The sequence below is a fragment of the Scyliorhinus torazame genome, chromosome 1 (genome assembly GCF_047496885.1).
Source record: "Scyliorhinus torazame isolate Kashiwa2021f chromosome 1, sScyTor2.1, whole genome shotgun sequence".
Lineage (NCBI taxonomy): Eukaryota > Metazoa > Chordata > Chondrichthyes > Carcharhiniformes > Scyliorhinidae > Scyliorhinus > Scyliorhinus torazame.
In genome coordinates, this window is record NC_092707.1 from 32,306,584 (window position 1) to 32,320,521 (window position 13,938).

General features: G+C 55.3%; 1 protein-coding gene across 5 annotated transcripts in view; it reads left to right on the forward strand.

The window, feature by feature from the left end:
* The window catches only part of LOC140395261 (rabphilin-3A-like), a 545,215-nt gene that overhangs the window by 343,836 nt on the left and 187,441 nt on the right, over positions 1-13,938 (forward strand). For all 5 annotated transcript variants that reach the window (XM_072482954.1, XM_072482865.1, XM_072483205.1 and 2 more), the window contains one exon: positions 8,012-8,168. In XM_072482954.1, the coding sequence (XP_072339055.1) occupies positions 8,012-8,168 (157 nt within the window). The remainder of the gene's footprint in view (positions 1-8,011; positions 8,169-13,938) is intronic.

The following is a 13,938-nucleotide window of genomic DNA, read 5'->3' on the forward strand; positions in this document are numbered from 1 at the left end:
TGGTATATCTGCTCCCTATGTCATGCGCACTGGAATATCTGCTCCCCGAGCACTGCGCACTGGTATCTCTGCTCCCTGGGCCATGCGCACTGGTATCTCTGCTCCCTGAGCACTGCACACATTTATCTCTGCTTCCCGTGCACTGCGCACTGGTATCTCTGCTCCCTATGTCATGCGCACTGGTATCTCTGCTCCCTAGGCACTGCGCACTGGTATCTCTGCTCCCTGGGCCATGCGCACTGGTATCTCTGCTCCCTGAGCACTGCACACATTTATCTCTGCTTCCCGTGCACTGCGCACTGGTATCTCTGCTCCCTGGGCACTGCGCACTGGTATCTCTGCTCCCCGTGCACTGCGCACTGGTGTCTCTGCTCCCTGGGTACTGCGCACTGGTATCTCTGCTCCCTGGGTACTGCGCACTGGTATCTCTGCTCCCTGGGCACTGCACACTGCTATCTCTTCTCCCCAGGGCCTGCGCACTGGTATGTTTGCTCCCTGGGCACTGCGCACTGGTATCTCTGCTCCCTGGCACTGCGCACTGGTATCTCTGCTCCCCGAGCATTGCCACTGGCATCTCTGCCCCCTGGGCCGTGCGCACTGGTATCTCTGCTCCCTGAGCACTGGGCACTGGTATTTCTGCTCCCTGAGCACTGCGCACTGGTATGTCTGCTCCCTGGCACTGCACACTGGTATCTCTGCTCCCTGGGCACTGCACACCGGTATCTCTGCTCCCTGGCACTGCACACTGGTATCTCTGCTCCCTGGGCACTGCACACTGGTATCTCTGCTCCCTGGCACTGCACACTGGTATCTCTGCTCCCTGGGCACTGCACACTGGTATATCTGCTCCCTGGGCACTGCACACTGCTATCTCTTCACCCCCCGGGACTGCGCACTGTTATCTCTGCTCCCTGGGCACTGCACACTGCTATCTCTTCTCCCCAGGGCCTGCGCACTGTCATCTCTGCTCCCTGGGCACTGCACACTGGTATTTCTGCTCCCCGGGCACTGCGCACTTGTATCTCTGCTCCCTGGGCACTGCGCACTGGTATCTCTTCTCCCCAGGGCCTGCGCACTGGTATCTATGCTCCCTGGCACTGCGCACTGGTATCTCTGCTCCCCGAGCCATGCGCACAGGTATCTTTGCTCCCTGGCACTGCACACTGGTATCTCTGCTCCCCGAGCACTGCGCACTGGTATCTCTGCACCTTGGGCACTGCGCACTGGTATCTTTGCTCCCTGGGCCGTGCGCACTGGTATCTCTGCTCCCAGGGCACTGCGCACTGGTATCTCTGCTCCCTGGCACTGCGCACTGGTATCTCTGCTCCCCGAGCATTGCCACTGGCATCTCTGCCCCCTGGGCCGTGCGCACTGGTATCTCTGCTCTCTGAGCACTGCGCACTGGTATGTCTGCTCCCTGGCACTGCACACTGGCATCTCTGCTCCCTGGGCACTGCACACCGGTATGTCTGCTGCCTGGCACTGCACACTGGTATCTCTGCTCCCTGGGCACTGTACACTGGTATCTCTGCTCCCTGGCACTGCACACTGGTATCTCTGCTCCCTGGGCACTGCACACTGGTATCTCTGCTCCCTGGGCACTGCACACTGCTATCTCGTCGCCCCCCAGGCCTGCGCACTGTTTTCTCTGCTCCCTGGGCACTGCAGACTGCTATCTCTTCTCCCCAGGGCCTGCGCACTGTTATCTCTGCTCCCTGGGCACTGCACACTGGTATCTCTGCTCCCCGGGCACTGCGCACTTGTATCTCTGCTCCCTGGGCACTGCGCACTGGTATCTCTTCTCCCCAGGGCCTGCGCACTGGTATCTATGCTCCCTGGCACTGCGCACTGGTATCTCTGCTCCCCGAGCCATGCGCACAGGTATCTTTGCTCCCTGGCACTGCACACTGGTATCTCTGCTCCCCGAGCACTGCGCACTGGTATCTCTGCACCTTGGGCACTGCGCACTGGTATCTCTGCTCCCTGAGCACTGCACACTGGTATCTTTGCTCCCTGGGCCGTGCGCACTGGTATCTCTGCTCCCAGGGCACTGCGCAATGGTATCTCTTCTGCCTGGGCACTGCGCACTGCTATCTCTGCTCCCTGGCACTGCACACTGGTATCTCTGCTCCTGGCACTGCCCACTGGTATCTCTGTTGCCTGGCACTGCCCACTGGTATGTCTGCTCCCTGGCACTGCACACTGGTATCTCTGCTTCCTGGGCACTGCACACTGGTATCTCTGCTCCCCGAGCACTGCACACTGGTATCTCTGCTCCCTGGGCACTGCACACTGGTATCTCTGCTCCCTGGGCACTGCACACTGCTATCTCTGCTACCTGGGCACTGCACACTGCTATCTCTTCGCCCCCCGGGCCTGCGCACTGTTATCTCTGCTCCCTGGGCACTGCACACTGTTATCTCTGCTCCCTGGGCACTGCGCACTTGTATCTCTGCTCCCTGGGCACTGCACACTGGTATCTCTGCTCCCCGGGCACTGCGCACTTGTATCTCTGCTCCCTGGGCACTGCACACTGGTATCTCTGCTCCCTGGACCATGCGCACTGGTATCTCTGCTCCCTGGGCACTGCACACTGGTATCTCTGCTCCCTGGACCATGCGCACAGGTATTTCTGCTCCCTGGGCACTGCACATTGGTACCTCTGCTCCCTGGGCAATGCGCACTGGTATCTCTGCTCCCTGGCACTGCGCACTGGCACCTCTGCTCCCTGAGCACTGTGCACTGGTATATCTGCTCCCTGGGCAGTGCGCACTGGTATCACTGCTCCCTGGGCACTCTGCACTGCTATCTCTGCTCCCTGGGAACTGCGCACTGATATCTCTGCTCCCTGGGCACTGTACACTGGTATCTCTGCTCCGTGGGCACTGCGCACTGGTATCTCTGTTCATCAGGCACTGTGCACTGGTATCTCTGCTCCCTGGACACTGCGCAATGGTATCTCTACTCCCTGGGCACTACGCACTGGTATCTCTGCTCCCTGGGCACTGCGCACTGGTATCTCTGCTCCCTGGGCACTGCGCACTGTTATCTCTGCTCACTGGCACTGCGCACTGGTATCTCTGCTCCCCAGGTTCTGCACACTGGTATCTCTGCTCCCTGGGCACAGCGCACTGGTATATCTGCTTCCTGGGCAATGCGCACTGGTATCTCTGCTCCCTGGGCACTGCGCACTGGTATCTCTGCTTCCTGGGCACTGCACACTGGTATCTCTTCTCCCTGGGCACTACGCACTGGTATCTCTGCTCCTTGGGCACTGTGCACTGGTATCTCTGCTCCCTGGGCACTGCGCACTGGCATCTCTGCTTCCTGGGCACTGCACACTGGTATGTCTGCTCCCTGGGCACTGCGCACTGGTATTTCTGCTCCTCGAGCACTGCGCACTGGTATCTCTGCTTCCTGGGCACTGCGCACTGGTATCTCTGCTCCCTGGGCACTGCGCACTGTTATCTCTGCTCCCTGGGCACTGCACACTGGTATCTCTGCTCCCCGAGCACTGCACACTGGTATCTCTGCTCCCTGGGCACTGCGCACTGGTACCTCTGCTCCCTGGGCACTGCGCACTGGTATCTATGCTCCCTATGTCATGCGCACTGGAATCTCTGCTCCCCGAGCACTGCGCACTGGTATCTCTGCTCCCTAGGCACTGCGCACTGGTATCTCTGCTCCCTGGGCCATGCGCACTGGTATCTCTGCTCCCTGAGCACTGCGCACATTTATCTCTGCTTCCCGTGCACTGCGCACTGGTATCTCTGCTCCGTGGGCACTGCGCACTGGTATCTCTGCTCCCCGTGCACTGCGCACTGGTCTCTCTGCTCCCTGGGCACTGCGCACTGGTATCTCTGCTCCCTGGGGACTGCGCACTGGTATCTCTGCTCCCTGGGCACTGCACACTGCTATCTCTTCTCCCCAGGGCCTGCGCACTGGTATGTTTGCTCCCTGGGCACTGCGCACTGGTATCTCTGCTCCCTGGCACTGCGCACTGGTATCTCTGCTCCCCGAGCACTCCCACTGGCATCTCTGCCCACATTTGTCAACCTCACCCTCCACCAGCACAGAGACACACACCTCGGTGGGTGACATTTGTGGACCGGCTTCCGGGGCACATTCTGGTGAGCACCACACAGTTGCTGATGCACATCAGGTAGAGGCAGGAACATCTGGGGATGCAACAGTCGGAGGTCTGCTGGATCCCAGAACCCAACTGGGTACCAGTCAGATGCCGAGCCTCTGGCAAGGTTATCCCAGAACTGATGCAAATGCTAGGGTGCGGCAGTGAGATTCAGGAGGGGATGCCAGCTACCCTCCGGGGGTCCATTGCCGATTGGAGGAGTCCCAAAGGCTACAGGCGTTAGAGATGGCACCAGCTATGCGTGGCACCGAGGCCAGCACTGCAAGGGTGGCGACCGCAGTGGAGAGCCTGGTGCACGATGACAGCAGCATGAGTGTTGGTGCCCAAGGCTTTGTTCAATCAGTGACGGCCATAGTTGAGCGCCTCAACAGCATGTACCTGTCGCCAGGGGCGTGTCCCAGTCTCAGGTAGACATTGCCGAGGCACTCGAGCGTGTCCCAGTCACTGAGGAACGTGTCCCAGATGCAGATGGGCATTGCCAAAGCACTTCAGAGTGTAGCCCTTTCACAGAGGAGCATCACTGTGGGCGCCGAGACCATGGTGCAGACAATGGGGATGTACCTGTCGCCAGGGCTGGCAGAGCCAGATGATGCAGGGGCCTCTGGAGCCCACTCCAGCTGACCCCCCACCCCGAGGTGACTTCCAGGGCCCTCCGGGCACTGAACGGGAGGAGAGAGCGCTGGAGGCCGACCCGGAGCCTCCCTACAGGGCGACGACAGCAGTCCCCAGCACGCCTGAGTCCCGCCTTTCTGCCAATGGCGCACCTGAGGTCAGCAGGCAAAACAGGGTGGCATGGTGAGGCAAGTGCCACCAGTAATGTGGCCGGGACCCTCCAGAGGACACACGCCAGGGACAGTAAAGGACACAAGGCGCGGAATGCATTAGGCTGCCTCCATCTCCAATGTGCATCTTGGGGACACACCTAGACATAGCAGCAGGGCATGGGGGGCTAAGAAGATTGAGGATCATTGAGCGTACACTGGAGGGGAGTGGGGGCAACATCGGTAGCTTAGGATGTTTAGTGTTTTGATTGTTCACTAATAAGACATGCTCCACCTGAGACGTGTGAAGCCTCTGTCACAAGATTCCGCATTGCGAGCTGCCCCCCCCCCCCCCCATCAACTTGAACTATTGCACTTAATGCCTTCTTGTCCTGAACTCCCAAATCTTTCTCCTCTTCCACACCCAACACCCCTGTTCAAAGTGCAATTATTGCTTGTATTGTTTTTACCAAGATGTACCTCACCCAAATAGACAGCCAGTTCCATCAGTCATGGTTTTGCTCATATCAATATGCAAATTTCTGTGGTCCTTAGAAATATTGACTATCACGTCAGCAGATTTGAAAACCATTCCCTGTAGCCCTGATGCTCACAGTGAGAACAGAAGCAGTTCTCAGAATTCTGTAGGAGGCCATTACCACGCGCAACCAGTCTGAGAAACTTCCCTTAACTTCTACTCTGTTTCCCCACCTTTCCAGCCAATATTTAATCTGTTCACTGTCGTCTCCCTAATTCCATATCCCTTAATCTTCTCTTTAACCATTGATATAATATATTGTCTGAAACTTTCTGAAGTTCACTGGAAACTCCTCCATCCGCCTCTTCAAAGAACTCTGAGGTGTGCCTCGGCCGGTAGATCTCGGGAGAGGCCTCCCCTGGGATTCCCAATGGCCGTTAACCAGATCTCGCGAGACGTCGCAATCTGGGTTTCGCCCACAATGAGGCAGGACCCAGTCTCGCACTGCTGGGTGAGTTTAAGAACCCACTTAGCCCTGCTCGTGCCAGATATAACGGCTACTCGGCATCTACCAGCCTCGCTGAGGAGACCCCAGCTGGGCACCATTCAATACTGGTCTCCACAAACAGGGACCAGGCGGAACAGTACGTTGCGGGGGGGTCTCCCAGGCGATCGGATGCACCCAGGTGGTCGGCCTCCGGGCTGGCACTGCTGGTGCCAGCTGGGCACCTTGGCACTGGCAGCCCGTGTGAGGTGGGGTGCGGGGGGGGGAGCGGCTTGATGACCCCCTTATAGGTGAGTTGGGGCCACCCAGAACGGATTCTTTGTTTAGTTTGATCGCGCCATAGGTATGTCAAGTACAGTCTCCCTGATTGAAATTCATGTTGGCTCGTTCTAATTTATTTTGCTTCCTCTAAATATGTGGTCATTTTAATTTTAATTAAGGTTCCAAAATTTTCCCTATCACAGATGTTAAACCAACTTGCCTGTAATTAACCAGAATAGCTCCATCTGTCTTTTCGAAAATTAGTATTACGTTGGTCATTCCCCAGTCCCCTGGCACATATCAATTCTCAATAGGTCCCTTAAATATAGGGGGTAGTTTAGCGTGGGAGTAAACGGGTGGGAATCTGGTATCTGTTGGAAGGATTTTACATGTTTAATCTTAACCTGTTGGCCGCATTGTGAACATACCTTACTTGGCCATCAAGTCCTGGGGTTAGACCCGAACTCAGAGCTTCTACCCATTGCACCACAAGACCTCCACATACTTTATAGTACCTCTACTATTTTCTTTCTCATTTCTCTAATGTATCCCCTAAGCTTGGCTAACTTCTCTAATACTTCCTCATATATATGCAATTGCCAGTGTTCGCATCCCGGCCCTGGGTCACTGTCCGTGTGGAGTTTGCACATTCTCCCCATGTCTGCGTGGGTTTCACCCCACAACCCAAAAGATGTGCAGGTTAGGTGGATTGGCCGAGCTAAATTGTCCCTTAATTGGAAAAAGAAATAATTGGGTACTCTAAATTTATTTTTTAAAAAGTAATTGCCACGACTAGGCAGGTCATAGATCATAGAATTTACAGTGCAGAAGGAGGCCATTCAGCCCATTGAGTCTGCACCGGCCCTTGGAAAGAGCACCCCATTTAAGTCCACACTTCTAACCTATCCCCATAACCCACCAACCCCACCTAATCTTTTTGGACACTAAAGGCAATTTAGCGTGGTCAATCCACTTAACCTGCACATCTTTGGGTTGTGGGAGGAAACTGGAGCACCCGGAGGAAGCCCACGCACACACGGGGAGAACGTGCAGATTCCACACAGACAGTGACCCAAGCCGGGAATCGATCCTGGGACCCTGGAGCTGTGAAGCAACTGTGCTAACCACTGTGCTACCCACAGGTGTTTGAGGGAGAAGTGAATAGAGGGTAATGCTGATAAATTATGGATTAAGGATGAGTGGAGCATGGACTGGTTTGGCCAAATGTATTGTTTATGTGTTTACATTCCATGTAATTCTATGTAATTTCTCATCTCACTTTTAACGAGTTTGCAGGTTATCTCTTTACCAGTAGCCTCCACTTCTCTCAGTGGTAGCCCGCCCCCACAGCTTCTCTCATTAACTCACTCCTCTGTCCCTGTGGGGGATTGTCTCACACCTAACCATTTTTCCTTTAGTAAAATATATTACTGCTCTTTTTAATAAAGCCTTCCTGAGCCACAGTATCAAGACTTAACTGGCCCACAATTGGAAATCTGGGGTGTGAGCGAGCATTAGCCCAACACATGTAAACAAACCCAAACTGATGCAAACACTGAGTGACAGAAACAATCTGGTTCAGAGTGGCAGTGTGGGAAGTACAAATGTCACACTAGCTACAATTCAGTCAGGGATGTCCCACAAGGGAGTGAATCAAATTCATGTCCATCTGGCCTGGATTATTCTGGTGTCTGATGCTGGCACTGGATGTATAAGTAGAAAATTGCTCCGTGTACAGAATGTGCATCTCTTAACCTTGACAAGCACAACACTGAGAATTATGTTTTTTTAATTTGGATCTGTTGGGCAGAATTTTCTTTTTGACTAAATTCAATTTTTCACCGTTGCTGATCCAGGTCTGGAAGCGTTCCGGCGCTTGGTTTTTTAAAGGTTTGCCGAAACAGGTGCTTCCGGAACCAATGCCTGTTAACAAGCAGGATCCAGAGTGCGGTAAGGGAGAACATCGTTCACAGGAGCCTCCAGGTCCGGAGCAGAAAGCTTCTCTGAACAGAGGTGAGTGGAAATGCTCTTCAGAATCTGAATTGGGTAAAGCTGTTCTCTTCCAAAGGTTGACTGTGTGAGTTGGGATTGAGTCATTCATATTGGATCTCCTGTTCAGTTCTCAGTTGGACAAGGTTGCCCCTTGGAGTCCTGCTGTGAAGTGCCTGAATGGTGATCCTGAACGAGGACAGGATCACTTTGGCTGTTATCACTGAGAACGTTCACACTAAAAGAATGGCCACTGAGGTCATTTGGCCGAGGGCTGCCCGATTTTAAGAATGCATCTCAGAACATTTTCCAAAAAGACAACTTTTCCAGAAAAAAGAGATAGAAAGAGCTTTGATAAAATGTCACCCATCTATTACATAATTTATTAAAGAAATATCTTTCATAAACTGCGATCGGGAAATGCCAGAATCCATTCGGGTCTGACGCAGAAGCAAGTTGTGAGGTCTATAAACATCCTCCCCGATGACATTCCTAATATTTAACTTCACTAACCCTGTTCAAATATGGGCAGTTTATTAATGCTCTCCATTTTAAATTGCGCTGAGCTTTTATGGAGGGATGGGGTGTTTACTCCAGGAGTGAGTTGGAGCCATTGCAATGTGAAAGTCACCAAAACGACCCATTACATACAACACCCTCTGATGTTTTAACATCAGTGTACATGATTAGGTGACATCAGGTCACACCCAGTGTTTCAGTTGTAGTTCAGAAAACAAAGGCCATAATTTGATAGTGGAGGTGCGTCTTGAGGTCCAATAATGAGGTGCCATCATTCCATGTTCTGTTGAGCTTCTGACTCTGATTAAGGACTGGAATGACGGCGGCACAGTGGTTAGCAGTGCTGCCTATGGCGCTGAGGACCCGGGTTCGATCCCGGCCCTGGGTCACAGTCTGTGTGGAGTTTGCACATTCTCCCTGTGTCTGTGTGGCTCTCACCCCCACAAATCAAAGATGTGCAGGGTACGTGGATTGGCCACACTAAATTGCCCCTTAATTGGAAAAAAATAATTGGGTACTCTAAATTTATTTTTTAAAAAAGACTGGGCTAATTTTATATATAAATTTACAGCAAATTCTCCCGGTCAACGAATCTAGGGCGGGATTCTCTGATCCTGAGGCGTTTCTCGACGGCGTCAACATGGCCTCAGGATCAGCAATTCTGCCCCTACAGGGGGCCAACACGGGACTGGAGCGACCCACGCCGCCCCAGCTGCTGATCCTGGCGTCAACTGGACGCCGCATGGTCCGCACATTGCAGTGGCACCAGCGCCAACGCGTGCATGCGAAGTGTCTCCCTTCTCCGCGCAGGCCCCGACGTAACATGGCGTAGGACTAAAGGGGTCAGCGCGGAAGAAAGGAGGCCCCCAGCCCGAGAGGCCGGCCCGCCAATCGCGGGCCAGGCCACAATACCCGGGGTCGATCCCCCCCCAACCCACAGGCCGCCCCCGGACCCTTCCACGCCGAGGTCCCGCCGGCTGAGAGCAGATTAGAATGGCGCCGGCGGGACTCGAGCTTTCTGCTACGGCCGCTCGGCCCATCCATGGCCGAGAATCGGCGGGGGGGGGGGCCACGTAGAGCGGCCTCCGACCGGTGCCACGGCGCGACAATGGCGCCGATTCTCTGCCCGATTCCCCGGTGTCGGGGCGGCGTGACATGATTGCGCCAGTCGCGGGGATTCTCTGGCCCGGCCCCGGGGCTGAGAGAATCCCGCCCCTAGTTCCTGACCTCCAGAGGGCCATTAACAGCAGAGAAATACCCTGTGCCATCATAGCATGTTTCTGCTCACAACCTCTTTTTACAACAAGCTTCAGAGACATCGGGCGAGATTCTCCGACCCCCCGCCGGGTCGGAGAATCGCCGGGGGCTGGCGTGAAACCCGCCCCCGCCGGTTGCCGAAGTCTCCGGCACCAGAGATTCGGCGGGGGTGGGAATCGCGCCGCGCCGGTTGGCGGGCCCCCCCGCGCGATTCTCCGGCCCGGATGGGCCGAAGTCCCGCCGCTAAATTGCCTGTCCCGCCGGCGTAGATTAAACCACCTACCTTACCGGCGGGACAAGGCGGCGCGGGCGGGCTCCGGGGTCCTGGGGGGGGGGGCACGGGGCGATCTGGCCCCGGGGGGTGCCCCCACGGTGGCCTGGCCCGCGATCGGGGCCCACCAATCCGCGGACGGGTCTGTGCCGTGGGGGCACTCTTTCCCTTCCGCCTCCGCCACAGTCTCCACCATGGCGGAGGCAGAAGAGACTCCCTCCACTGCGCATGCGCGGGAAGCTGTCAGCGGCCGTTACGCTCCCACGCATGCGCCGCCCGGAGATGTCATTTCCGCGCCAGCTGACGGGGCACCAAAGGCCTTTTCCGCCAGCTGGCGGGGCGGAAATTTGTCCGCCGCCGACCTAGCCCCTCAAGGGTGGGGCTCGGCCCCCAAAGATGCAGAGCATTCCGCACCTTTGGGGCGGCGCGATGCCCGTCTGATTTGCGCCGTTTTGGGCGCCAGTCGGCGGACATCGCGCCGTTTCCGGAAAATTTCGACCAAGATCACCCTTGCACAACAGACATCAAGATCATCCAACACCAACTTCGATAACGTGTTTTCTAATGTTCGTGGACACTTAATATTTAAAATAAATTAAAATCCTTTTTGAAATGAAATTAATTGAAAATCGCTTATTGTCACCAGTAGGCTTCAATGAAGTTACTGTGAAAAGCCCCTAGTCGCCACATTCCGGTTAGCTATGCAACTTTTACATGCTTGGAATTACGTGGATCATGTGATCATGTAAGATACACTGTGCACCTTGTGTGCCGTGCTGCATCGATATAAATCTGCGATCACTCTGTTTGCATTCTGCTGGTGGAGCAGAATGTGTATTGCATCGTGCAGCCCGCGAATAGAGAGGATCAAAACACTCTCCCCTCTTTCTTCTTTGCTTCAGTTTCTAAAATATGTGGCTTGGTTCTGTTTGCTTCACACTCACTCAGGTGCTGGGAGCAGAATGAGGGTTTGAATGGTACTCCTGTTAGTGGTGGTGGTACTGATGCTGATCTTAAGAGGGTTCCTTGGGAAGAATGCTTTGCAGGTGCTTTGGAGACCGAGGCTGACCCACACAGAGAACACACGCACTCCCTGAGAATAAGGTTGTGATCAGTGAGTGCAATGTGTGTCCACTGGGTGACGGTGAACATGAAACCTAATTTACTCCGAGTGGCAATTTCCGGCAGATTGGCACTCTCGGCGGACATACCCATGTTGAAATTGCAAATCCCCTGCCTCGCCCAACCTTCCTCAGTCAGGCTGGGGAGGGGGGGGAGGGGGGGGGGGGGGGGGGTTGGGGGGGAGGGGGGAATGCCGGGGGAGCGCGTCAGACCACTGGGGGTGGGGGAGTGGGAGATTTGGATCAGGAAGAGATATTTGTTCGCACCGGGAGGAGCAAGAGTCAGACTGGAGGGGGGCGGGGGGCAGATCGGATGGGAGGGGATCAGACTGGGAGGGAGGATCAGTTCAGGAGGGGGAAGTTAGACCGGCATTAAGGGGGTGCGGATCAGAGTGGGGAGTCAGACCGAGAGGGTGGGAGGGAATGGGGGCTTACAGACTAGGCGTGGGGTTTCAGATCGGAAGGGTGGTTCAGTTCAGGTTACACTGGAAGGAGGGAGGATCAGACCGGCAGGGGATGGTTGGACTGGGAAGCGGGGGGCTGAACCGAAGGAGGGGTCGGACCAGAGGGGGGCGTCGAACTGGGGGGGGGGGGTGCACGGATCAAACCGGGAGGTTGGGGTGAATGGGTTCCGACCGTGTGAGTGGGCCAGGTCACATTTTACCGGGAATAGTGGGGGTCAGACTTGTGGGGACCCCCCCCGTCCCTCCCCGTCCCCACCCCAGATGCGACGTGGAAGTCCAGGAAGTCAACTGTTGTAAAAGCCCCTTCAGTTCACCTTTAGGGAAGAACATCTGCCAACTTTACCTAGCCTGGCCCACTTGTGACTGCAGACCCTGAGCAATGTGTTTGTCTCTGAAATAGCCTAGCAAGCCACTCAGTTATATCAAAGTACTGGAGAAAAGTTGGTAAGGAATGAAACCGAACAGACCACCTGGCATTGACCTTGGCACCAGAAATGACAATGGCAAACGTCCTCCTGGGAGCTTGTGCCAAAAGTGAGTGAGCTGTCCCACAGACTAGTCAAACAACTGTCTATCATAGTCATACTCACGGAATCATATCTTATAGACAATGTCCCAGGCAAGACCATCACCATCCCTGAGTGTGTCCTGTCCCAGCCAAGGGCAGACCCACCAGAGGTGGCAGTGCAGTTGGGAGGGGATTGCCCTTGGAGTCTTCAACATTGACTCTGGATACCCACAAAATCTCATGGCAACTGGTCAAACTTGGCCAAGGAAACGTCTTGCTGATTACCACCTGCCACCGCTCCATCCCCCATCAGTCAAAAAATCAATACTTCCACATGTTAAACACCAATTAGAAGTAGTACTGAGGGTGGCAAGTGCACAGAATGTACTCTGGGTGGGGGGGTCTTTAATGTAGAGCCAGGAACACCACTACTGATTGAGCTGGCCAAGTCCTAAGGACATTGTTGCTACATCAGGTGGTGAGAGAACCAACAGCAGGGAAGAATCTGTTTGACTTTGTCCTCACCAATCTACCTGTCGCATTTATGCACCAAATTTGGATGACACAGATTTTATCAATAGGGTGTTGGCAGCCATCCCCAATCTCGAACCACACCAGTTGATTATGGGGGGGGAGAATTCAATTGTGTATTATAATAATGATATTTTAAAAGTGTGCACAATTAAAGTGCATGGGGTTGGGAGTAATAGCTTGGCATGGATTGAGAATTGGTTAGCAGACAGGAAACAGAGAGTAATAATAAATGTCTTTTTAGAAGTGGTGGGAGGCGACCTTTGGGGTCCCCCAGGTTACCAGTGCTTGGACCCCAACTATTCACAATATACATGAATGATTTGGATGAGGGAACCAGATGTAATATTTCCAAATTAGCTAACAACACAAAAGTTGGCAGGAATAGTGGGTGCGATTCTCCGACCCCCCACCGGGTCGGAGAATCGCCGGGGGCCGACGTGCCGCGAATTCTCCGCCACCGGATATTCGGCGGGGGCGTGAATCGCGCCGCGCCGGTCGACGGGAATCCCCCGGCGATTCTCTGGTCCGCGATGTGCCGAAGTCCCGCCGCTGTCAACCCACGCCAGCCGGCGTGGATTGAACCACCTTCGGGACGGCGGCGCGGGCGGGCTCTGGGGTCCTGGGGGGGGGGCGAGGGGCGATCTGGCACCGGGGGGTGCCCCCACGGTGGCCTGGCCCGCGGTCGGGGCCCACCGATCCGTGGGCGGGCCTGTGCCGTGGGGGCACTCTTTTCCTTCCACCTTCGCCATGGTCTCCACTATGGCGGAGGCAGAAGAGACCCCCTCCACTGCACATGCGCAGGGATGCCGTGAGCGGCCGCTGACGCTCCCGCGCATGTGCCGCCCGGCAAAGTCATTTCCGTGCCGGCTGGCGGGGCACCAAAGGCCTTTCCCGCCAGCTGGCGGGGCGGAAATCAGTCCGGCTCGGGCCTAGCCCCTCAAGGTAAGGGCTCGGCCCCTCAAGATGTGGAGAATTCCGCACCTTTGGGGCGGTGCGATGCCGGACTGATTCGCGCCGTTTTTGCCGCCAGTCGGCGGACATCGCGCCGATTACGGAGAATCCCGCCCAGTGAGTGGTGAGAAGGATGTTAAGAGGATTCAAGGTGACTTAGACAAGTTGA